This window comes from Excalfactoria chinensis, chromosome 14 (genome assembly GCF_039878825.1).
Source record: "Excalfactoria chinensis isolate bCotChi1 chromosome 14, bCotChi1.hap2, whole genome shotgun sequence".
Lineage (NCBI taxonomy): Eukaryota > Metazoa > Chordata > Aves > Galliformes > Phasianidae > Excalfactoria > Excalfactoria chinensis.
In genome coordinates, this window is record NC_092838.1 from 10,419,152 (window position 1) to 10,443,663 (window position 24,512).

The following is a 24,512-nucleotide window of genomic DNA, read 5'->3' on the forward strand; positions in this document are numbered from 1 at the left end:
CAACAAAAAGCTTGCTTTAGAAAATATGCGGTTGTAAGTTCTTATGTTACCTCATGGAAGGAGTATCAACTGTTCTCCTCTGTGGAGAGGATTGTTGTATTCTAGTTATCTTTCAGAAGTTGAATTTTATGTCTTCTGCCTTCCACCGAAGATGGAGAATTCACTCTGGAAAGAGGGCTGTTGTAAGCGGGTTGCTTGTATCCTGCAAAGGACCTTGAATTAAGGATTTCTGCAAGGTTCTGCATGAGGTTGAATGTGTGAATTTCTCTTACGCAGTCCCAGGACAGCTTAGTTTCAGCTTGTAGCAGCTCCTCTGTTTCTGTCTTGCGGGGATTCTGGTGTGACTATCTGTGTGAAAATGATCTGTTCACCTTGTTTTCTGATTCTTGGAGCACTGCAACCAGGAGAGGTGGTTCTGTGTAGTAAAAGGTAATCAGGAAGGGAATATAATTCAGCTTTCACCCAGACTGGGTACCTGATCACATCACTGCGTGGTTGTGTAAGTACTCGTGTAGTTTCAGAGCAGGGCAGAGGAAGCGGCAATGAGCAGCTGGGGTTGGAAGGGGTAATGAGGATAATCATTGTGTTCATTTGTAACTGAGTGTCACATGCTTTGTGCTTTTAGGACTTAAGACATTTAAAGATGAAAGCTTTGCTTTAAAACACTCAACATTTTGTTGAGGGGGAAGTGCCTGAGCAATTCTGATGGGGATCTTCGTGTTTGGCAAACAAGGTAGAAGTCTCAAGAGAAAACAAATTGTGGTTGTCTCAGTAATGGTGTGTTTACTGAAGCCACCATTCTTTACACAGGGCAACAGTGGAGGAGTCTGTTATTTGTTGAATGTGACATGCAGCATATGTTGGAGTATTGTTATAAGCTCTTCTGTTGTTATCCTGTCCTGCTAGAATGTACGTGTTGTGCTTAACTTTGCAGTGCCGTATGTTCTGGATTTCCTTGATAGAATGCTTTTAGTGTGTGGCAGGGAGAAAATATTCCTTTGTCAACTCGAAATCTGAAACTCCAGTTTTCACAGGTTGCTGAGTGTTGTGGGTCTGTTCCTGCCAGTACTTGACTCAAATGCTGGGCAGTTACCTGTCACATCATTTCCCTGCCCAACGTGGGTTTTCTCTAAGGACAGCAAACTTATCTCTAATGTTCAGAAATGCTGTTGTTCTCTGTTGCCATTAATGCTTTTGTTTCCATTTGAATATCTCAGTGTATCTGGTCTTGAGGGTAAAGGAAAGTGTGTAAGAACATAACGGGCCAGCACCCACACCTGGGCCCACTGAGGTTGTAATCAGAAATCGGGTTAAGAAGCAAGCAAGCTTGTTTAAAGAAATGCATCTTTCCTTTCTTTATGTTGCAAAGGTCTGTGAAGGGTGAGGGGAAGCTGTCCTTTTAGGATCGCAGCTCCAACATTCTGGAAGTAGAGAAGGCTGTTGAGTAATAGCTCAGCCTGCCCTCAGTCATCTTGTTGAAGAATGATTTGAGGAGCTGTGGTAGATCACCTCCAGAAACTTAACTGGAGAGCAACGGGACTGAAGTGGGATGATTCTTACTGTGGGTTAAGAACTCCGTTTTGGAAGTGCAGGTGACATCAGGCTTGTTCTGGGGAGGGGGAAAATCACTTATGTTTCTATTGACTCTCTTAATCAGAATACACAGTATTGTCCCAGCTTGCATAAGGCTGCTGTTCCTGGTCCAATAAACCTACAGCTGTTTTTTTTTTTTCCCCCCTAGGCACAGGATTGCTTTTAGAGATGTGTGCTGGTGTTATCTTCTGTGTAGCAAGTGCGTTGTTTGCCACTGGGGGCTTGCCAGTCTTGGACAAACTTGAACAATTCACGTGGCTGACATGTTTCCTGCAAGTAGTGTTTGAGATGCTGTTGGGAAGCAGTTGGGTAAGAGTAGCTCTACCAGTGTGTAGTGACCCATGTTATGTGTAAATGGGTCTGAGCTCAGGTGCTCACTCTGCTGTGAAGGAGAAGCTTTCAAAAGCATGGGCACTTTATAGAGTCACTTTGCTTACATTAAGCAGTTCTGTTTGCCTTGAAAGTGAAATTATCATTTAAATAGCAGAGACTAATCAGCAAGGGGATGGTTTGCTACTGTCAGAGGGCTCAGATGTTTGTGCTTGATTTTTATTCAGCCTCTCATTTTGTCATTCCCACACACCCAATCCCCATTATAATCTCTAGCTCCCTTTTAATTTTACCTTTTCAATTCTGTTCCAGCATCTTTCAGTATTCTAATTCACAATGCTCTAAGTGGATGTGCCGTGCCTTCTCTCTGATGTAGGTGTGCGACATCCTGCACTTTATCTTCAAAGCATGTATTTGCAGGGAAACTTTTAACAGACATGTAAGAATGGATCCTGGAGATGCTCACTGAGTTTTCTTTTACCATTGCAAATACTTTTAAGAAACCATCCTCAAAATACCAAACAAAATGCTTCAGTAAGTATTCATATTATTGTAGTGTTACTCCCTTGTTTTAGTGGGCATAGCCTTAATATTAGGGCAACGCCTTTGTGATTGGATCACAAGGAGTAACAATATGGATTGTTCCAGGCTAATATATCAGCTTTATTTGTCTAGGAAATTGATTGTCTTGTCAAGCAAAGTGCTGTAGTTCTTACATAATTGAACTTCACTGAAACGTTTGTTCAAGAGAGCCATTTGGGAAAGTGAAAACCAAGCAGGAGAGGTGGAAAACGGCTAGAAGAACTATAGGATGTGTAAAGAATTGTTTAAGCAATAGCAGATGAGGTATTGTTGAAAGAAAAATACATGGTAGAGCGGAGTTCCTTAAAGATTAGCCTTGGGATCCTCTTTCATGTTTCTGCATATCATTTTGTTGTAGTAAAATTGATGTGTGCTTGTAGTGGAAATGCTGAATCATGGCCTGAAGCACCGATTGAGCACCTGGTGGGAAGGCAGGGCCAGCCCAGGGGGGGCTCAGGAGCATACAATGCAATGCACTGAGTGACCGAAGGAAGGAACAAGGGTTCACCCCTTCCCAGACCTCATGTAAGGGCTGGCAGTGGAGCTGAGGGCATCTCTCTGGAGATCCCTGCGTATGTGAGGCCTTCTGAAGGTAAGCAGCTTCTGCCCTTTATTTCTGTGCCCATGGCTGTTGCGTTTGAGCAAAGCCTCACCTGGGACCTTGTGCTCTGCTCTCATTGCTGTGCTTTCCAATGTGTTACAGTGATAAAATGCCAAATTCAGCAAATTCATAGAAATGCGGAAGTTGGGCAGGCAGAACTGACTGACAGGAGTGGAAGTGAGGCGGAAGAAGGGAGGGCAGTCAGTACCACAAGGAGACTAAAAACATCTATGCTAAAGGTATTTTAATCAGATCTCTGTAGCCCCACCATTAATACAGCTGGAAGGAAGTTCTAATCTGTGGGAAGGCAGCTGCCAGTGGGGCCAGACAAACAGCTGCAGCTCCAGAAGATTATGGAAGATGTTTAGATAATAGCAAGAGACTGGACAGAACCTAATCTAGACGGTTCTTAATTCCATTTCCGTGTGGATGCATATTTTCCTGACTGTTGGCAAGGGAATGAACTTAAGAGTATAAATGAAAACCTTTTTTTGTTTGGAGCTGCTGGGACTGTTTAATATTGAGGCTTTGAGAAATGGAAGTGGAGAAAAGGTGTTTTCAGTGAGCGTGCATAGAGCACGTTGATCTTTCTGCCCCCACACTGTGTATTACAACTCCCATGGATGTGGGCAGGAGCCTGAATGGTGAGGGCAGCTGACCTCTGTTCCTGCTGAGAGATAGACAGTTTGCTAGAAAGAATGTGCTGAACTACTAAAAAGGCTTTTCCTACTGCTGTAGATAAGGTTTAATCTGCATCATCAGACACTTTTCTGAGCCTATTTATGCAGATTATCTTGATAGTGTATTGAAAAAGCTTTACTTCTGGGTAGAACTTACCCTCCCCAATGCCTGGAGCGGGGATTTTGCTGGCCTGAATTGTTTGTCTTTGGCTTGAGATCAGTGCAGAGTTCTGTACTGGATCAGCTTGGTAATTTCTCATCTTCTGTTTTAATTGTACTTGCAGGTTAGTTAGCATAGCAGCATCAGGATGGGGTGGGAGGAAAATGGAAGTGTATGAATATTAAACTCAGTTTTTCAGCGTCATTGAAATGCTGCTAGTTTTGACAAGGCAGCTGAAATGGCTTACATGGTAACATTACAAGACATGTCCTTAAGCTTCGGTCTTTCCTCCCTTGGGACCTTTTTGCTGCTGAATATTTGTGACTGAAGTAAGTCTTTACCCGGGCTGTTTTTTCTTTCCTCACAAGCTATGCTATTAGAAAGAACTTGCTTGTAAATATACATTTGTGGCTGCAGTGTTGGGAGAGGGGGAGAAAAGTTGGTGTGACTTCTAAGAGCAAAAACACTGCGTGTTTTGAAATGTTTCTTAGAGTGGAACTTAAACCTTGTGAGTAAGGAGGTTAGTGTGGTAAGTGCCTCCAGGGTCTCTGATACTGGCTGTGGTTAAGTAGGTGTGTGTTACTTTAAAACAACTTCCAGCAGAGGAATTGCCATGTTGGATCAGCTTATTTCCTAATGTGTGTCTGGTCCTCTGTCTGAGGCAATGGAATCTTGTTCTAAATAGGAAGGTGCAGGCTGATGAATGAGGCATGAAGCAGAAGAGTGAGCTAAGCTGTCTGCTGTCAGTGTGGGTTATACTTCAGTAGGAGGGATTTTCCTTGGTGTCCTCACCTGTTGCTTGTTTTTAAAGTGAAAACTTGTAGGTTGGGAGATGCTATGTATGATGTGCACAGAATGAACAGAGACATGTTTTGCTCTGACACTGTTTCAGTTCTTTTTTCCTTAAAACTTGAATTATTATGCAACAAAGTTGTAAAATATCACACAAATAAGGCTATACAGGTGAAAGTGCATGGAACCCTAGTTCGCTTCCTGCTGCTGATGTGGAACACAGGCAGTGCATTGATGAGGATTATTTTTGCAAGTTTTTATATCTTCTTTATTGCCTCAGGGCTGCTGGTGCTCTGAAACATGCTCTGCACATGTTTTGCTCTTCACCAAGCAGAGAAATGTTTCTCCTGTTGAAATCACGTCTGCTGCAGCATGGCATTTGTAGGAGAGAATGATATGGAATAGTGTTAGAAGCCACTGCACAGTGAAGCAGTGTTTGACTTTTGCTGCCTTTTGCTATCGATGGAGTTAAGATCTGTCGGTCTGACCTTTCCAAGTAGGCGCAGTTGCAGCTTTTCTAGGAATGCATTTAGTTGAGATCCTGAGCATCTCTTCTCTGCTTTTCTAGCACCACTTTGACCATCCTTATGTGCTCTCTCTCTGTATGTTTTTCTCAACCATCTTGTCAGTAAAATAAACAATTGCTGAGCTTCTTTGTTGGGGTGGAATGTGCAACTACTGCAAGAACCATTTCCTAGCATGTTCCTGCTGGAATTGCTTTTGATTTCTTGGTACTTGCTTAAGCTGTCTTCCAGAGGTGTTCTGGTAGGAGCAGCGTATTGGTTTCTTTGAAAGGAAGATGTATTTATTGGATAGGAGGACACGGGTAAATCCAAAATCTCCTAAGTTACGCCCTGCTGACCAAGTTTACTTTTTTCTGCTTCAGTGAAAACAATCCTTCTCATCTTGTGAAGCCCAGGATTTCAAGCCCTCACTGAACATCCTCTTCACTTTTCTAAGAATGGCAGGAACTGTTATCTGCCTTTGTGAACGTGTTCAATATAACTCAAGAATCAGCTGTTTGTTGGTTACCTTGGGCAGGTGTTGGTGTTTCTTTGCAGCTCTGTTACTAGCTGAGTTCGGAAGATGATGCATTAACTTAGTTCTGATTTCTTTAAACTTGGTTTTACCATTATGTTTGCTATTAACATTTCTGTCTGTGTGCTTTTGGTATTCCCAGAGTTAAAAGCTCTGTGGCTTCAGGTGGTTTTCTGCAAATTCATCAGCCAAGGATGATGGCATCAAGCCTGCTTTGTGACAAGCCTTTCATTTAGGTCTGATGGCTTCCAGTGCAACTTTGCCAAAGACATCATCTGCCTTCTGGAGAGCTGGCCCACTTGTCAAGGTGACGAAGCACCTATCAGCTTGCCTGCCTGCCAGGAGCTGGCAAGGAGAGATGCAATGGGTACTTCATAATAACTGATAGATTTGGAAGGCTGATGAAGAGGAAGAGTGAAGGAGTACTGTGAAATATATATATTTCCAGTTGGGTAGGCATAGGTCTCTGGAAATGTATGTGCTCCTGTCTGTGAGGCTTTTCATAGCTGCTGAAAATAAACATGCCGTTTCTCAAATTCCCTCTTTTGACTGTACTTAGGTGCTTCAAATAGTTTATTTTTATCCTTGTGAAATATTAGTTTCCTGTATCCTGTACTGTTCTGTTTAACCACAGGATGGCTATGTGAGTATAATTTGTAGGCTACTGATCAAACCTGTAACTTCCATAGAATCTCATGGAATGGCTTTGGTTGGAAGGGAGCTTGAAGATCATCTTGTCCCAATCCCCTGCCGTGAGCAGGGTTGCCAACATCTCTAGATCATGCTGCCCAGTTTCCCATCCAATCTGACCTTGTAATCTCCAGGGATGGGGCACCCATAGCCTCTCTGGACAGTCTATTCCAGCACATCACCACCCTTTCAGTAAAGAAGTCTTAAGATCTAACCTACATTTACCTTCTTTCATTTTAAAGCCGCTCCCACTTGTCCTGTTGCGATCCAACAGTGTGAAAAGTTGGTCCCCCTGCTGCTTGGAAGCTCATTTCAAGTACTGGATGGCTGCGGTGAGGTCTTTGCAGAGCTCTGCATCTCCTGCACTGAGGAGGCCTGGATGTAGTAGTCCAGATGGGGCTGCACAAGGGTAGAATAGGGGGAGGCTATCACTTCCCTCCAACTGCTGGCCACCCCTCTTCTGATGCAGCCTGGAGTCAGCTGTTTCTGGTTTGTTTTCATGATATATGTTGGTTAGGCATCTGGCAGAAGTGACTTTCCTGGACAGTCTGTGCTGTGTGATGTTAGTAGTTAAATGTCTGACAAATCGATAGTATCAACGTTCAAATCATGCCTGAGATTGGTGATGTCTTTGGTATCATCATTCACATGTTTTCTGATGATTAAGCTGATGTTTAACAGTATATGAAAATCCTGCACAGAGTTGAAGGGAGGCAGAGCTGAGGCTGCTTGTGGTCTTAATCTTCATCAGCCTGACCTTGGGGTAATATTTCTCTTAAGTTATTTTGTCCATATTTGCATAACCCTGTGCATTTATACTGCTTCACAAGGAAAAGCAAGACAAATTCCCTATGCTCAAGTGCTATTCCAAAAAAGATTATGAGAGGGGGAAAGAAAGGGCAAGGTGAGGGAGCTAGGAAGTGATCATCAGTGCCAAGAGCAAGGTAAAGATGAGTAGGTGTGAGTGCTGAGGTCAAGGAGGTGCTTTGAAAGTTGGCATTGTAGCTGGGGAAGAAACAACATGAAGATGTGCAGGGGCTGTGGAATGTTTATTTGGTCCTTCGGAGCTGATCCATGAGAGGGGCAGTTACTGAGGTTTTAAAACCCTTATCTGTCTGCAAGTGTTGGTGGGGAGGGTGAGATGCTTCTAGTGTGAAGCTGGAAATCAGCTCTAAACCACTCCATGGGATGTGGAATTACATGTGACAAGATCCTTGCTGACCACCTCGACTGAGGGATTTCATAGTTCAGGGAGCTGTCTCTTGCTTTTCTTTCTTGATGACTGGAAATCACTAGGTGTGTACATGTGGTCTCCTGCCTTTTCCATCCTTGCTGTGCTGGGGGAGAGGCTTAAGAGATGTAGCTGAAATGGGAAGGGAATAACTACCATCTTCTCCACAACCTGCTGTGTTGTTGGAGGCAGCTGGAGGGCCCAGCTTGTCCTGCTGCTGTGGAGGAGCTGCAGTTCCCTTCTGCCTGAACAGCGAGCATTGCATCTATTTGTACAGTAATGAACCGCTTTTGTTTCCTTCAGGAATGTGCTCTGCTGTCTGGAGCGTTTCCATTTACAGACAACCCTTGCCAAATTAATTTTATTTAATTATCTCCCAGAGCTAAGCTTGAATACATTTTGTGTTAAATTCTCCGTTTCTCCCTCTTCTGAACGGAATGGACTTAATATCCTTGTTAAAATCTGATTAAAACTAAAATTGAGTTTTTTGAAGTCTGATTAGGCCATGAAATGGAATTTTTAAACCTAATTATGAATGGATTTGCATACATTTTTAGCACCATTGAAAAGAAAGTTGAAATATATTTATTAATGGAATCCTCTTCTCCTGTCTCTTTGGGCCGTGACGTCTGCAGGAGGGTGAGAGAGGAGGATGGAAGGTGGGAGCAAAACCCCTTCCTCTTGTGAAACATACCCTCTCCCCTTCAGATTCATTCTGGAGGTGGTTTGACTCTGTCTCATTTCTATTCCTCTCTGCTATGCAGCCCAGTTTAGGTAACTGGCCTTTCAGAGGTAACTATGCAGTTGAGCTGGTTTTACGCATTTAAAGCCCTTGTGCTTTCTGAGAGGAGTATGGGTTGGGACAGCAACGTCTGTTTCAACTGTTAATGCTCTTCCCCTTCTTTTCTGCTGTATCTGATACAAAATCAATAGGCAGTTCTCTCTGAGAAACTGTTTGAACATTTTAAGCCTGATTTCAAAGAATTGTCAGGCTCTGTATGTGTGTGTGTGTGGGGTTTGGGATTGTTGATGTTCTTCCCTGGGTTTGAAGCAAAGGTTTCTTTGTAGGATACGTGCATCTCTTGCTGCAGTAACTGTGCCCATTCCCTCAGGATTGTGTGTGGTTCTGGATGGGAGAAGGAATGCCTGCAGAGGATGTATGGGCCTGTCAGAGCTCGGCTTTTGGAAGGAGGTGTAACGAGAAGCAAAATGCCCACGTGGAGTGGGGCTGGTTTTGTGGAAGGCTCACACTGCTGAAGCTGTTGGTGTCACTCACACTGGTTGAGAAGATCATCAACTTACAGGGAAGAGATGGGAGGCGGGGATTGTTATTTATTCAGTCATGTTCACTTATCTTCTTTCTGGGGTCATAACGAGCTCTTTGCACTGCATCAGTTACAGAATCTTACTATCTTCTCTCTGTCCTTTTGTCGTGTGCTGCCTGCAGGCTTTTTTCCTGGCAAAAATAATGGTAAAATGGTGGTGTTAACCCTGGAAACCCCGGACTCCTTGCGTAACTCTGAAATGCCTTACCATGGGGCTGACTGTTCTGTAAGCATTTGCAAGGTTACTATTGAGCAGAGGGACTTTATTTCCAGATGTCTTTGTTTTCCTTTCAATCCAGTTTTTGCAGAGGTTGTGTATGAAACATAGTGGAGGTTTCGAGTTCTGTAAGAAAGGCCTAATTCTGGTGCTGCTGCTTTGAGATGCTTCTGAAGTGGGGAGACCCGTGCGGGCAGCTGTGGCTCACCAGAGGAAGGAGGATTGAGCTGTGGATGGAGAATGCTGGGAGCTGCAGATAGATCCTGGAGGAGGGAGATCTTCAGAGGTGCAGACACTGAGAAGACTTGCAGACCAGTGGTTCTGAATTCTTCATTGCTATCTGGTTGGTTCCACAAAGCCAAGTTACCAAAGGAAAAGTAACTGGCTGTGGTTGTCTCATGTGTTCTACTGCACCGTGAAGGAATGAGATCTTGAAGATGAGCATAGATGCAAGGGAGGATGTAGAAGTGGTAGGAAGCAGGAATGTGAGGTTGTTTTTCTTTATGGAGTGAGCAGGTAGCTCTCTTCTGTAAGCGCATTTCATATTTTAGTAAGTGTTGTTTAATTTCATTAGTGTCTCCCCTCGTAGCTGCAGGCATTACAAGTGATTAAAACTTTACTGCTGTCATAAACCAAGATGATGTCAAGCTGCCTGTGATACCGACCCAGCTCTTATCTTAGTTCCAGTCATGGGAGCCTGTGGCAAGGGCACAGGGAGACTGTAATAGCTTTTGGCTGCCCTGAGCCCTGTGCTTGGTGCAGGCAGCTGAGCTGTAAGACTGGTTTGTTGTGAGAGTGAGCTGACAAAGAGAGAATAGTAATTGCTGAAATGCCCCTGTTTACATCTTTAACATGATTACACTACTGTGAACGTGTCTTTAAGTCTGCTTCTATTTCCTTCTGACATGAATTCTTCATTATTAATGGATGACAGTGATTGTGTTTTGGCTTTCACAAGCTGGTGTATTATATCCACTGACCGCTTTGGCATGCTTGAAGATTCGGTTATTTTCCCAGCATTTCTTCTTATGGTTATCGTTCTTCCTGGTGCTAAACCTTTCAGACTATGTAATTCAACTCTGTTTTTGGGAATGAGGGGCTTGGGAGGGAAGGCAGTTGGTTCTGTGGGTGGGAAGCGCAGTAAGGGGCTTTCTTGCTTAAACCAGTGCTTAATTTCCAAGGCTGAAGGTGTGTGTTTTAACAGCACTGTGTGTCAAAGGACTTGGATGTGAAGTGCTTTATGTGCCCAGCTTGGGAGAGTTGGATGTTGAGGAAAGAAAGCAGTTTGAGAAGACTGATGTGCACATTGATGTGCTCTGCCCTGTAGGGAGAGTAGGGCTGATGAGACTGCTTTGTAAAGACTGGTTTGTAAACTGCAGTGGGGTTTTTTTTGCCATCCTTCTCTGGCTCTAACACTGTTACAACAGTGTCGCTCTGAGTTGTTCTTTTGCTTCAGTGACTTGTGGAATCTGGTTGTGCTGGGACCACGGTGTTTCAATCCTTTGTGTCTCATGTCTGTTAGTGCTTGCATGGAGCTGAAGTGTTGATGGGCTTCCATAAAACTTTTGGTCCGAAACGTTGTTTGTCCTTCACTTTGAATGTTAAATTTTACAAGTGGGGGGAAAAAAAGAGAAATTCTGTATTTGTTTAAAGTTGGGAAAGCTTTTTTTTTTTTTTTTTTTAAGCAAAGCAGTTCAAAGAGCGCATCTTGCTAATCAGAGGAATATTTGTGTCCCTGGGGTGGTCACACAGTTCTAATTGGAACTTGAGCTTCTTTGAAGTCCTCATTAATCCTCCCAGAGGCTGGGGGAAGGGTTTGAATGCAGCTCTGTTAATCTGAAATTTCTTCGTTTTTATTTACATGTGTCTGGGGACCCGTGAAGTTCATTTTCCTGAACATAAACTTGCTTGCCAGTTCTCATGGACAACTGGGTGAGGACTGTGCTTCATTAAGGGAGGAGGTCGGAGTTGCAGCCACCTACTTTGTGGGGTTGCTGACACTTGTGCCCGAGCAATGGGCTCTGGAGGGTAAAAGCTTGGAGGGAACTATTGGGAAGTGATGTGGTAGTTGAACGTAGGGCTAGACTCAGCAAAAAGCTTGGATTTAAGCTTCTGTCTCGGGATTAATTTATTAGTATTGCACTCATCCAAGTAGCATTGCATACTGATACTGAACCACTTTAAGTAATTTAAGAAACTGAAGCTTTAGGATACAACTCTTGTAGCTGATAACTTTGCATGTCCTTTAAATGAACGTGGGATTAAAAATTCCTATATTGGAGTTGAATTGGAGATTTATTTTTCAGTGTCCTGAGTCAGGTCGCTTAAACTTTGTATCTCAAGCTCCAAAGTTTAGGTTTTTCTTTGGTCTGGTTTAGAGAGTAGAAATCTACTCTTATCCCTAAGTAAATTATGCACATGACATATCTACCCTGAGTGGAGCCTCAGTGGTAGCTGATGCCCTTTGGGCCATCTTAATACAAATTACTTGCTGCTGCTGCTGACAATGTGAGCTCATTCCTTAGGCACTTTCTCCTTCATTTGTTCCAGTATTGTTTTCTTTTTTCCATGATAAATATACTGATTTCTCATCTTTGCATTTTCTGTTTATTGGTAGCGTTTTCTAGCATCCTGTGCTTGCAGAAACAAGGCTGTTTCACTTTCTGCTCCTGCTAGCGGTGAGATTCCTGCTGTGAAAAGCTTTGAAATAATCCTTGATTGAGGTTTGGGTTGGTTTTAATTAATCAAGGCAACAGACTTAACCTCAGATTTCTGTTTAAAAGAGTAATGCTCCAGCTGAACATCCTATCAGCGCTCTTAGTTCTTTCTAAAACCTTTAACCATAACTTCACCTGTGATTAATGTTATTGGATTATACGTTAAAAAAGTAGTTAAAGTAACTTTTGTTGTAGCTTAAAGTTGCAATTTAAAGTGCTCGTTCCTGTGTGACATGGAAGTGGTATGCAACTGTTGTCGGATATAAATGAAAGTAAAACACCAGGTGTCAAATCCCGCATTATCTTAAATGTAGCTGAAAGCAGTGCCTAGATTCCTGTAAGGACCTGAAGGTAGGCAATAATAGTATTTCCTCTTGCTCCGTGTGAAGGATTTTGTGTTACTGCTGGCGAATATTTGCAGTGATAAGACTCTGGGGAAGTATTATGATTAGTGAAGATGCTGAAAACAATAGAGGAACTTGGATAAATCAGTATCCTGCCAGGGCTATCTCAGAGAACTGTCAGAAGAACACGGCCATCAATTCAGTGAACTCTGTTACAATACTTAAATAAATGCCCGTTGTCAGTCCCCGGTCCTAGTGGCAGCGTTTAACTTCTTTTGCTATCAGAGAGAAGCTCTGGTTATCTTTAAAAATGATGTCTTTGTAATTTCTGTATGCGTGGAAGTAAAGCCAGAAGGTTGTGTTTGATGCATGTTGTTTTCTTTCCTCCTTGAAAAGAAGCCAACGTTCGTTGAGTTCCTGGTACTCCAAGGATCTGCGAATGTCTTTCATATAACACGGCATATTAGAACTAGAAGAGGTTTGGTAAAATCATCGTTTCTAATGCAGTCTGTTTATTTCCATTCCTACTTCTCGGCCTCATGTAATGCCAGTGGTTGGCCTGGAATCTTCTTGAGGGTTTCTAATGAGCCTCATTTGAATGTTCTCTCTGAAATATGCCACATCTTTCTATTCAGAGCTCATTTCCAGTGAGCCTATAATCGTGTTTCAGTCTCCAGTTTCAGATGCTTATTTCTTATGGCTATTTACAGTTATTCAAATATCTTACAAATCCTAGGATACCCTTGTGATAAGAATAAGATATTCTGTTCCAGTTCTTTGGATTAACTTGACATTATCCCCTCCCTTTTGAAGCTGTATTTTTTCCACCCCCCAATAACTGGGTCTTGCCTGTTCCCTGTTGCTCCAACTCTGCTGATGAATGGAAGCTATAGGAAAAACTGCCTTGGCTATGGCTCCATGAAACAAGCTGCTTTGTGTATTTCCTCACATTGTTTTTCTTTTCAGCTGTTTTTTTTCCCCCTCAAATTGAGTTTGTGAAAGATAAAAGATTAATTGTGGCTTTTGCTGCAGCAACAAAGGAAAATGTTACATTATTAAATACGTTTACAAATCGGGTTTGGAATCTCAGGGCAACAGGTAAAACAAAACTACACACAGCAAAAATTACCTTTCGGCAGCACCATTAATATGTAATTATATTCAATAAGTTTAAATTGCAAATTGAGGGGAAAAAAAAATTCCCTCTGATTGTAAAGATGGTGCTGATGGCTGCCCTGGGACCTGAGCAGCAGCAGCCACTTTCAAAACTATTATGGAGGATTTTCAACTTGACTGCTTCTGCACTATTGCTTGTATGCACCTAAAATGTGCTTTAGGAGTTTAACGTTTTGTTTTTACTCTTTGGCTTCTAATTCATATCGGAATGGAGCAAAATCTGTTATCCATAGAAGTCAGCTTAGTCTTGGATAGTACAAAGCTGTGAATGAATCCATGCAAACTTAAGGATCACCTTCCTCAATGTCGGGTGCTGTTTTTTGGTTTATAGGAGATGGTGTAGTGATGAGATGTGATGAATGTGGAGGGAATAGAGGTGGGACATACAGTACTGGACAGCGATGACTTAGGGGAGGGCAGTGCTGCTGTTGGGGGAACTCACTGTTGACAGGGGTTGTTCTCTCATCTTACCCAACCATAGTTTGAAAGAACTTCAAAGGCAGTGGCTGGTGTGGATTAGTAAGTACAATAGGCCTGTTATGGTTCCTCGATAACCAACAAAAGGAAGAAGGGAAGACCTTAAGAACTGTTTATTTTCTTATACTAGAGAAACACAGGATACAGAATATTTAATAGCTTTACAGATACGCGCCGTGTTTCTTGAATTATATGTTAAATGCCTTATTCTCGGCTTTATCAACAGTTTCATTTTATGCAAGTGTGTTAAAGACTAATTAAAATTCTTTTGTGTTGCGGCATGATTGAAATGTGGACTGTTGTCCCTTTTTCTCCCTCTGGGATAAGACATAGCAGTGCATGCTGCAAGGAGGAATTGATTTCATCTCCGTCATAATACCAGAGAGATTGTTTTTATCCTCTTTTTTTTTGTTTTGACTCAGGAGAGTCGAGACCAGGCCATGACAAAGTAGGCTTTGATTGGTTTGTAAATGTCAAGCATAAGTAAGAGCTTTAGAACCTATATGGTTTTTGCTCATTGCTTATTCTACAAATCATTAGCTTCTGTGCAAAACCCTGAAGAGTGACAGCTGAATCGAGTGGAGAACAAAACATGTTTTGTTCCAGTCGTAGCAAGTGGTCAGCTTCGTGCCGTAAGGTGAAACAGCAGAGCAATTACAGGACATCCCTGTGGGTTAGCACCACTGCAAATTGAGCTTGGCTGGGGATCTGCTTGTCCTTAGTAAGAGCTTGGTGTCAATTGGTCTGTTTATCTAGTTAACACTGCATCCCTTGTTAATCTTTTCTATTTAAAGCATAGGTTAGTTTTGGATCTTAATGGAGGCTGATGTTAATAGAATTCTTTGAAAGAGAGCATAAAATTATTCATCCACCCCCCAGAGCAGCCAAAGCAGTGCTGTGCTGCTGATCTCCTGTGGCAAAGGCAGCCTGGGCTTCACACCAGTGTTTGGGGCCAGGGTTACAGTTACATCTCACACATGAGCCCCCCCCAAGTGTTTTGCCCATATGGCTGTATCACTGTAAGCTCAGTGACAGCTTGAGGTTGTGTTTTGATGAGAAGAGAGCTGAGCTGGTTAACAGCTCTGTGTTGAAAGGTGTAATTTCAACAAGCTGATTCAGAACTTCAGTGGCAGAAAATGGACTGAGTAAAACCAGTGACTCCTGCTGCAGCGGTGGCAGGTGATTAGATTTATCCTGCTGAGCTTCCCCAGTTTCACCCAGGGTAAAGAGAAGCCTGGAAGATGACAGTGATGATTTGGGTGAGCTGGATCCCATTTGGAAAGATGGCTTCCCATAACTTTAGCATATTAATCAAACTTGACCAATTTGCTTTTGCTTCGTTGTGGTCTCTCTTAAACCCATAAGTTGCACGTCGTGTAATGCGGCCTGCAGTGGCCTGACTTCTGAGTCAACATTTAGGCAAAGACAAAAGTAATCATTTCTATCTTGATTTCCAAATCAATGGGTTTGAAACTGTGTATGAAATTCCCCCCTCCTTGAGGTCCCTTACAGCCCTTCACGTGGCTACATTCAGTTATGCAATGTATGTGCTAACCAGATTTCAGTGGTATGCTCTGTGCTCGCTATTAGAGCAGTAGGTAGAGATGAGCAGAGTCTGGGATGTTAATGACAGCCAAATGATAAGGTATTTACCATAAGTACTTCTAAAGTAGGAATGAAACTCGAAAGCTCAGTAGTTGTGATGTTTTATCTAAGTGTATTAACTGGAATCCAAGACAGTTTTCTCTCATTTTTTCCTTCTTCAAGCTATGGCTTGATTAGATTAATTACTAATTTTTCAGTTGTTTCAAAAGAAACATCAATTAATTGTCTTTGGCATCATCAAGACACTTAAACACTTAAAATGCTGCTTTAGAAAGGCGTTCTGCTTCAAGTGGCTAATGGGTACATTTGCTTCGGTAAGAAGCAATTGAATTTGTTGATTCTTCTGCACACAAATATGATGCTTCTCTTCTAAGTGAAGGGAACTTGCTTTCCATTTACTCTTCAGGTTTTTCTCCATTTGCTTTGCTTTTGACATAAGAGTACTAAGCATGCATTTCTTGGGGGGGACAATATACAATGTACCTTGCTCTTGTTCTTTTTGACAGCTCTTAATCCAAGTGTTACTGCATTAAATGTATCCGAATTACCCAGTTAATTTGAGAATTCAATTACTTTATGAATGTTGTGTATAGTGGATTACTGACTGTATGGTTTAGTGTAATATAGTTAGCAGCAGGAGGAGGGTATAGGCATGATAATGGTAAGAGATGGATGCAGCTGCCTGGAGTGGAGCTGGAGGGGGCTGTTGGGCTGAAGAATGATTGTTGTGAAGCAACTTGGAACTTCCAGATGTGGACACCAGATTTTAGTGGCAGTGTTTTCCTTCAGTGTAATGAAGAGAAGCCCAGGTCTGCTACCAGGATGGTGCTGATAGGTGCAATGGGGAGAGGGATGCTGTGAGCAAGTTTTCTCATAGTACTTAGTTTGATCAAATGAGGGATTCTGTGTTGCTGTATTCTGAGAAGTCTGTATGTAGTGGTTATTCCTTGCTGTACCTTTTGGAAGGCGAATCATCACAGGATCTGAGCAGCTGCTGGACTTGATGGTGAAGCTTGAGAAAAATGGGCAGCATTCCTGTGAACGTGAGATGCTGGAGATAAGGCAGCTCAGGTATACAGAGAGGGCTGTTAGGGGGACTCGCTTCAAACATACAGGATCAGGCTGTTACAGACATCTCACAGCCTTTCTAATCACACGGAAATATTTAAAGTAACTAAAATGCCTCTTCAGAATTCTGCTGTTGTTGTCATGTTATTGTGCTGTTTGTTCTTCAGATGCTGCTGCCTTTCACGGGGAGAAGGAGGCATTCAAAATCTTATTGTGCTTTTTGTGCATCGTAGAAAAGCATATGTGGCTTTATACTTTGAAGGAGGATGTTTAAAAAAAATAAGTAAGGAATTGGTTTGAGCTGAAGCTGTTGCAGTTATGCTCTCACCTTCTGTGCCTGATTCTTTCTGGTCCCTTTATTGAAGACTTCTGTCTCTGGTCTTTATCAGTTAATTGTGCTTGAGTGTAAAGCAGTTTATGGATCCATCTACAACGCTGTGCCAGAAATCTGGGGATGTTCCATTTCAGTTCAATGCAATTTAATTGAGACACAAATCTGTGTGTCCTGTGTCTGTGTTGAATTGGAACTAGGCAAGTGTTTCAAGAGACTTCCAACAGTAGGCAAAGGACTAATATTGTGTGTTATTACTACTTTAATTCCAAACAAACTTAAGTTAAAAACCAGAGGAGATCTTAATCCCCCACAAGGAATTGCCCAAGTGCTAATTTTTCCATTTAGTTTTATTTCTGTCTTGTACTTCCATAGTTGAATTTTAATGCCAGGTATCCAGCTGCAATCAAATCCATTCATTTGCTGCGCATTTTGAAACACTTTATAGAAGCAATGAGAGGTTGACGTTCTAATAAATTATAAATTAAAATATAATCAGTTTTTTTACTCTTTAAAACGTTTTCATCTGCTTACTGAGTCGTGGTTTTATGTTACTTCAGCAGCTGATTCTGAGTGCATAACTGTCAGTTCATCATGAAATGGTAATAGGTCCTTAACTAAGACAGCTCAGCAGAGCTTTCTAGCAAGTGTCTGTAAAATGCTGATGGTGTGCTGTACTAAATATATTGCAGAAGCCATTTGCCGTGTTGGAAGTTAGAAAGTACAGCAGTGGGGACTTGAAATTTGGAGCAAAAAAAAAAAAGAAGGCTTGTTTCCAAATTAGTCCCAAATGTTCCCAGTTGTTTGGGTTCTGATTCTTTTCATTTTTGCTTAAATGTTGTTGTTGAAGGAATTGTAGTGCCAGGCTGGGATGGTGGGACAAAGGAGGAGAGTTCTGGCTTCCCAGGAGAATGGAACCAGAGCCAGTGGGCAATCTACACTCATTTGAAAACCACTTATTGAGATTTGTTCTCAGTGTCATCTTTATAATTACCTAGCGCTATGTTCAGTTCTAATAACACACTGCTCCCAAATCATCCTGTTCTGTGTGTGTGTGGTTTCATACAGGATTTTGCATGGCTGATGCCAGCCATGCATGTTTTGGGGGTTGCATGAGCTCTACCATTGCACTGGGGGAAGCTGCTTGCAGGGGGAGCACAGGGCAGTGCACGAAGAAGCAGATTTCCCATAGGGGTTTTGGATGCATTTATCTGAAGGCTGGATTTCAATCTTACCTTGAGTAGCAGTAGTGATGCAAGTAGTGTTGGTAAGCACTGCTGTCAGGTTCTCTTACAGCAGACTTCTCAGCTTTTTAATCCAAATGAAGATATTTGTTGTTTCATAGGGAAGGGAAAAACAAAAGTTATTCGCAGTTAGCCTGGCAGGCAGGTGCCTCAAGGCCAGAATGTGTCTCATGCTGGGATAAAGGTGTATCTGGATGCAGCATTATTTTCAGGAACTCGTGAAATAAGAGCTGTTCCCAGGGCTGGATGGTGCTCTGGGAGGCTGACCAGATCTCTTCAAGTTGGAAGCCCATCTGATTTAATGTAGTTGTGCCATTCCTCCACTTGGAACTGTGTAAATTTGGGTGTTGCTGAGTTGTTTGATCAGAATGGGAAGTAGACCTTAGAAATGGGTGTGAAACCTCCTGGTGAAGGTGTTTGGTATCAGTGTGCACAAGGGATGTCTGCGTTCTTGATCATGCAACAAGAATTAGCTTTATGGAAAGTTAACTCTTTAGAGGTGATTAATGCCCGCTGCTTCATTCTCTATTATATCCATGCCAGTCCACTTTTTTTTTTGAAGCCTGCAATGCCAGGAAAACATCCTCCAGAAATAAGTATGAGCCGAAAGCTGCCAATTGCTGAAACTGAGATTGAAAGCTGATGGTTGATTTGAATTGCCTAACAGCTGAGGGTCATTTTTTTTTAATAGGGGGTCTGTCAGTAGCTATCATTACTAGAAATCTGGGGCTTTTAGAATAGCATCTCATTTTACCATTGGATTAATTTCAGTTCCGAGTCCTGATACATGGTGGTATGAGATTCTGAGTACGTGAGAATAGAACCGAGGCAAATATACTTATCTGACCATTTAAAAATGTGTCCAATTATTTCATTGATGCGGAGACCCAACACTTGTGCTGGGAGGAGGCTCTCAACACATGGCAGAAGAGATGCCTGATGTTATCTGCCAGATGAATCTGCTATATTTGGGTGAAGTTCGAGAGGCTTAGAATTAGGCTTTTCAGAACCTTGTTGACTTGGTATTAAACTCGGCAAAGATTGTTCACGTTGAAATCCGTGTGTCTGCTTACAGCTTCATGGCAGACTAAGCGTGCCCAGTTCGTTTCTTTCTGGGTGATGTTTATGCTTTGATTTGAAGTGTCTGTTGACTTTAACAGGTGAAAAAGGATCCTGTGGAAGGGGCAGCATAATTTATATAAACCTTTTTCTCATCAACACCAACACACATTTATCCTTACCACCTCTCTATATTCTCTTGTTGCAAGTTATGATGGGAAGAAAGCATTTACTTCCTTTATTTAAAGAAAAATGAGTCAGATCTGCTTCTTGCAGATAGAAGGTGATGAACCCAGTCTGAAACCAGATTGTTGCTGTATAGACTTCCCTTGTCAGGTATCAGTATTTACATTCAGCACCTCCTTTGGGTAATTTTTTGCTTATTTTTCTGATTCTACAGTTTTAGAGTTGGTTTATGGGTTCAAGTGGGCACTGAGATGCTGTGAATTAAATGGTTATTATGGCATAAACTAGTAGCTTTAATTAAACTAGCCTTGATGTGTGTTGGGCAGGATGCAACCCTGTCATCCTAAGGGACTGGATAGCTTTGGCTGATGGAATTTCTGTATCTGTTTTCTGTGAGACCTTTCTCATAAGCGTAAATGGGATGAAGTCTTTCAATCAATGGTCTGTTTTGTTTTGTAGGACACCTGATGATCTCTCAAGGCAAATTGTGGCCCTGCAGCAAAGGGAGCTTGTGCTGAAAGAGCAGAACTCTACCATCACAAACAGGTAAGTGATACCAGTAGTGGATGTTGGTTAGCAAGATGCTGCCATATTAAAGCACAGGGAAGGGAAACAAAGAGTTCAGACTGCGAGGACAGCTCTTTAGATTTCCCTGCTGCTCTGAAGAGCTTTCCATGCTATTGCTCTTTCCCATGTTGATGAAGAGTTGTTTCCTCATGTAAATCCTTGTAGTATGAAAAAGACCAAATGTGGGAGGATGTGGTGAAGAGTTTATCCAGCTTTATTTTATAAGCTGTAGTGTTTGTAAAGGGAGATAAGCAGCTTTCCCAGACCACCACATCTGGAAAGAGAATGTCACAAATGTGCAAAGCAGAGATCCTGGGGTAGGAGGGCAGTAAGAGCTCTGAGGAATAACTTGCTTACTCAGAGAACTGGTTTGTATAGCTGGTGTTGGATGAGCGTGTTAGTAGTGCCGGTGGTAGAACACTGCTAGACTGTAGAAGGAGCAGTTTGTTTATAAGAGAGGATATGTATGTAAAAACTGGAGGGTGTCTGAGCCTTTGCACTGCTGTGGGAGTGAACATCTCCTGGAGGAAGTGAATTTGTCTGCTGGAGCTCTGCTTTCCAGGCTGCATTGGTTACACATAGTGTTTCTTAACATGATTCCTTAATGTGCCTGAAAGCACCTCCCACCCTCAGAGCACGTCTTTTCCTGCCCTGATGTCTCTTCCTGTTTAAAAGCAATACCTCCACCTTTAAAAATCGTTCCTGGGCAGTTTGCATTGCCAAAGCCTTATCTGCTTTGTCTAAGGAGCAGAAGCATGGTGAATTTCCACCTTCAGTGTGAATGTGTTAAATATAAAGCAAACACTTGTATAGTTGAGCTCTGGGCGAGTGCTTTTATTTGTCTTGGGCTGCGTTTGCATGTAAGTCTCGAGATACGTGGTAGATTTTGGTTCAAGAGGTAGTCGTATGATGGTCCCTGCCTTGCAAATGATGGGCAGAATTCAAGCTGAGTGTTAAAAGCTTTGTGTGCTGCTGCTGTTAGCAGAAGTGTTTATTCAGTTGTAAAATTGTTAGCCAAGTGTAAACTGCCATGAGTGCGGATCGCCAAATTGTGGTTCTGGGGAGAATTTTAAGGATGACAAAAACAGTCACTAATATTAGGGGAAAAAGAAAAGGCATTTTGTACGTGAAAAGCGCACCAAGCAAATCTGCCAGAGTCATAATAGATCAAATAAAAGAACATTGGAAATGTTTGAGTTGTTTTTTCCCTCCCCCCTTCCACCTTCCCCACAGTCTGTTCCTCACAGCCTGTCAGAGCAATGCTTTTTCTAAGTTTATTAATGGCCGAAGGGAATCATCTGTTGGAGAAGCAGCCTTTTGGTGCTGTCTGCTCATGCTGGATGTAATTGTGCCAATTTAGTTTAAAAATAAAAACATGATTAAGATTACTTTTTGATTTCGAGTGAAATGGGCTGTAAAGCTGCTTAAATTAAAATTGTAGCATTTTCTTGATGAAATGCTCTGTGTCATTTCCAAAACTAACAATTTCAGCTCTCTTCTGTCACATACCTTATCCCGTCTTAAAGTGTAGGCAATAAGATACAGTTTTTAAACCCTTTCATTACAGATGATTTGAAAGTTCCCAGGAGAAGGTCTCGAATCTCTAGAAATAAAACCTTGTTAAGGAAGCAAATCTAATTTTCGCTCTTCCCCTGAATGACATCCAGATTCAGCTGATGGTTTCCTTCTATTTGCTTCATAATTGTCTGTGGAGTGGACTGCGTATGACAGTAACTTAACATGTGACCATGACTCCCTCTAGTGATTGAGCCCAGCAGTTATTTGGCTTTTTATTGTTTTCTCATCTATAACTTCTTCAGCCTTGAGTTGGTTCGTGTTCTGTCTTCACTACCGGTGGTTCCGTATTTCATTTATAAATAGTTGGTGCTTATTTGTGTACAGAGCTATATGCAAAAAGGAATTTTGCCTATCGTATTAAGCTTTGATTAAACTTCTCCATTAAAATTAATGATTTGGTAGCTACTTAAGGAAACATCATCAGAAGTTGGCATCTGAGTTTATTTCTGACATTAAAGCAGAGAATCAGAGTTCTGTGTTACCTCTTGCTGCCACGCAAAGCTCAATGTTCAGCAGAAGAAATTGGAGCGGTGTTATAGACTGTCCACGACTGTTCAGTCTGCATTCATTTTCTTGGAGCACTTGCACTGGGAAAGGATGGGATGTCCAGGGCACTGTTGGTCAGCAGACTCACTTGCTGATCATTTAACCCAAATAACAGAGGTAGAGGCTGCATGCAGTCAGTGAGTGATATTTCTGGTCATCAAGGAGCACTTTGGCATAAGGAGGGAGGGGCCTGGTGTTGTTCTTTGCATGCTGAGTATTCTGTCTTTACACTGCAGTTGTCTGTCTTCATTTTAATTGCTAGAGATAGCATCTTGCCTACCGATCTTAGTGAGTGTGGTGAGCACTTGTTATGTCCTATTTGTGTCGCAGACTGATGAGGAGTCCTTGGTTTCTATTTGATAAAAGGAGATGTTTGATAGTGAGAGTTGATTGCTTATGTGGTCAAATACGAGCAGGACTTGACTTTAGAAAGCAAGGCAGGTTTGGAAAAGATGGCACAAGGGATCAGATTGCTATGTAAGGTCCCTGTTCTTCCTATAGATCTAGAGACAGATTTGTAGCTCAGCTGCTTCACAGTGTGCTTCAGGTGATCTAGAATGAAGGGTTATGACATACAGTCATTCTGGTAATGCTGTTTCCCACAGGGCATATGTCTTCATTAAACTGGCTGAACCTCATGATTGCTAATGGGTTGCTGGTGGTCTCTTGCCCATTTGCAACACTGACATTGGGGCAATAAGATATTGTGTAGAATACAAGGCAACGTGAAGTCAGTGCATCAAACAGAATGAAGGGCATCTGAAGAAAGGGAGAAAAGCACTAAATCTTTGATCCTGACGCTGGGATCGTAGTGCAGCTGGTTTATTCCTGTCACCTACTGTCAGAAAGCCAGCCGTGAGTTTTGACATACAGTTTTATATGTGAAAAGGGATATTTAGAACGTGTTTGAAATGATATTTTTCCTTCTCCAAGGGCTCACAGAGTTCTCTTAAGAGAGATGGTTGTTTACACCTTTATTCGTATAAATCACATAAAGCTGACTTACCCAAACAACACGCTGTGTGTTATCGCTTACAAATGAAATAAAAACCCAAACCATTGAAGGCTTGGGAACGGAGATTGCAAATGGAACAGAAAATGTTTTTAAGGGAGGCAGCAGGGACTTTTGTTTCCAAGCAAAAAAAGACAATGAGTGAGTAATAATAAGATTGGAGCCATCCGTCTCCGTAAGTGCTGCTAGCTCAGAAGTGTGCTGTAAATCCATTGCCCATCTTCTCCTTCCTTTGGATGTCCCATGGAGCGTCAGTCACAAATACAGATGGAGCCTGTCAGCCTTTTCTCCCCTAATCTTCTGGAAAGTTGGGCAGAAGTTTAATTACAGTGAAATGTCTTTTATCTGACAGCGGGAGAAGCGCTGGCTTTTTGATAGGCTTTATGAGTTATTTTGTGATCAAAAGAAGCACTTAATGTCTAATATAGGACAAGGTAGGGATTTTTTTTGTGCAACTGTATGGCACACCGCACCTTGATTTATACATGGGGATGTATGTGAGTCTAACACCAGACAAATGTTTATTTGTAATGCTTCAGGGCAGTATTAACTGCTGGCAGGTTCTGCATTCATTTGGAGCAATATTACAAAGAAATGGCTGGTGGGTATTGCTCTTTCTTCTCCTCAAAGTGAATCTTTCATGCATTTATTTTTATACTGGAAAGTAGTTGATAGTGTCCCTATGATGAGTGACCTATCTTTTCAAATAAACATACTCGAAACTGTAAGCTTCCAGGCTACATCCAGCTATTCATGATGATAATTGAGTAGCTACAAAGCTTCCCTGATTTTCTTCCTTCATGCAATAGTTAGTCTCTAGCAGAAAATAGGAAAATAGCTTAGTCAAGACATTGGCTTCTTGCTTCTAATTCTAAGAATGTGGGATTTTGCCCAGACCTTTCTCATCATGGTTGTGCCATTTTTAGCCCAGTTTCCTGAGCAAGTGAGGCAGTGTGCCTTATTACTGTGTTCTGTGTGTGAATGTGTATGAGCCTTTCTGTGCCTGCTCTACTCTTGTGAAGTGGCCAGTTGTCTTCTATCAAGTTTGGCAGGTGGCACAGATCCCCAAAAGAATAAATCCCAGCAAGCTGAATGAGAACAGCTATTTAGCTATGGCAGGGGCATCTTTCTGCTGCGGTGTGAGGCTGTCCCCTCCTTAGGTATTGGGGCCCTGCAAGCAAGAAGTTGGTGTGGAAAATGGAAGACTGTTGGAGTAGATATTCACCATTTGGAGAGAGAGAAGTCTGTAGGAAACAGGACAGCTTTAGTTCTGGAACTCGAGGAATCACTCTCTTGTTCTGTTGAAAGGCAATTCTATAGAGAGCCTGAAGAGCAGTCTCCGGGGAACAGATGTAGCTGTAAT

The 24,512-nt window shown here is 42.1% G+C and overlaps 1 protein-coding gene across 2 annotated transcripts in view; it reads left to right on the plus strand.

Moving 5' to 3' along the window:
* Positions 1-24,512, plus strand: part of MAD1L1 (mitotic arrest deficient 1 like 1) — a 320,009-nt gene that overhangs the window by 14,476 nt on the left and 281,021 nt on the right. For both annotated transcript variants that reach the window (XM_072349472.1, XM_072349475.1), the window contains exon 10: positions 19,906-19,992. In XM_072349472.1, coding sequence (XP_072205573.1) covers positions 19,906-19,992 — 87 coding nt within the window. The remainder of the gene's footprint in view (positions 1-19,905; positions 19,993-24,512) is intronic.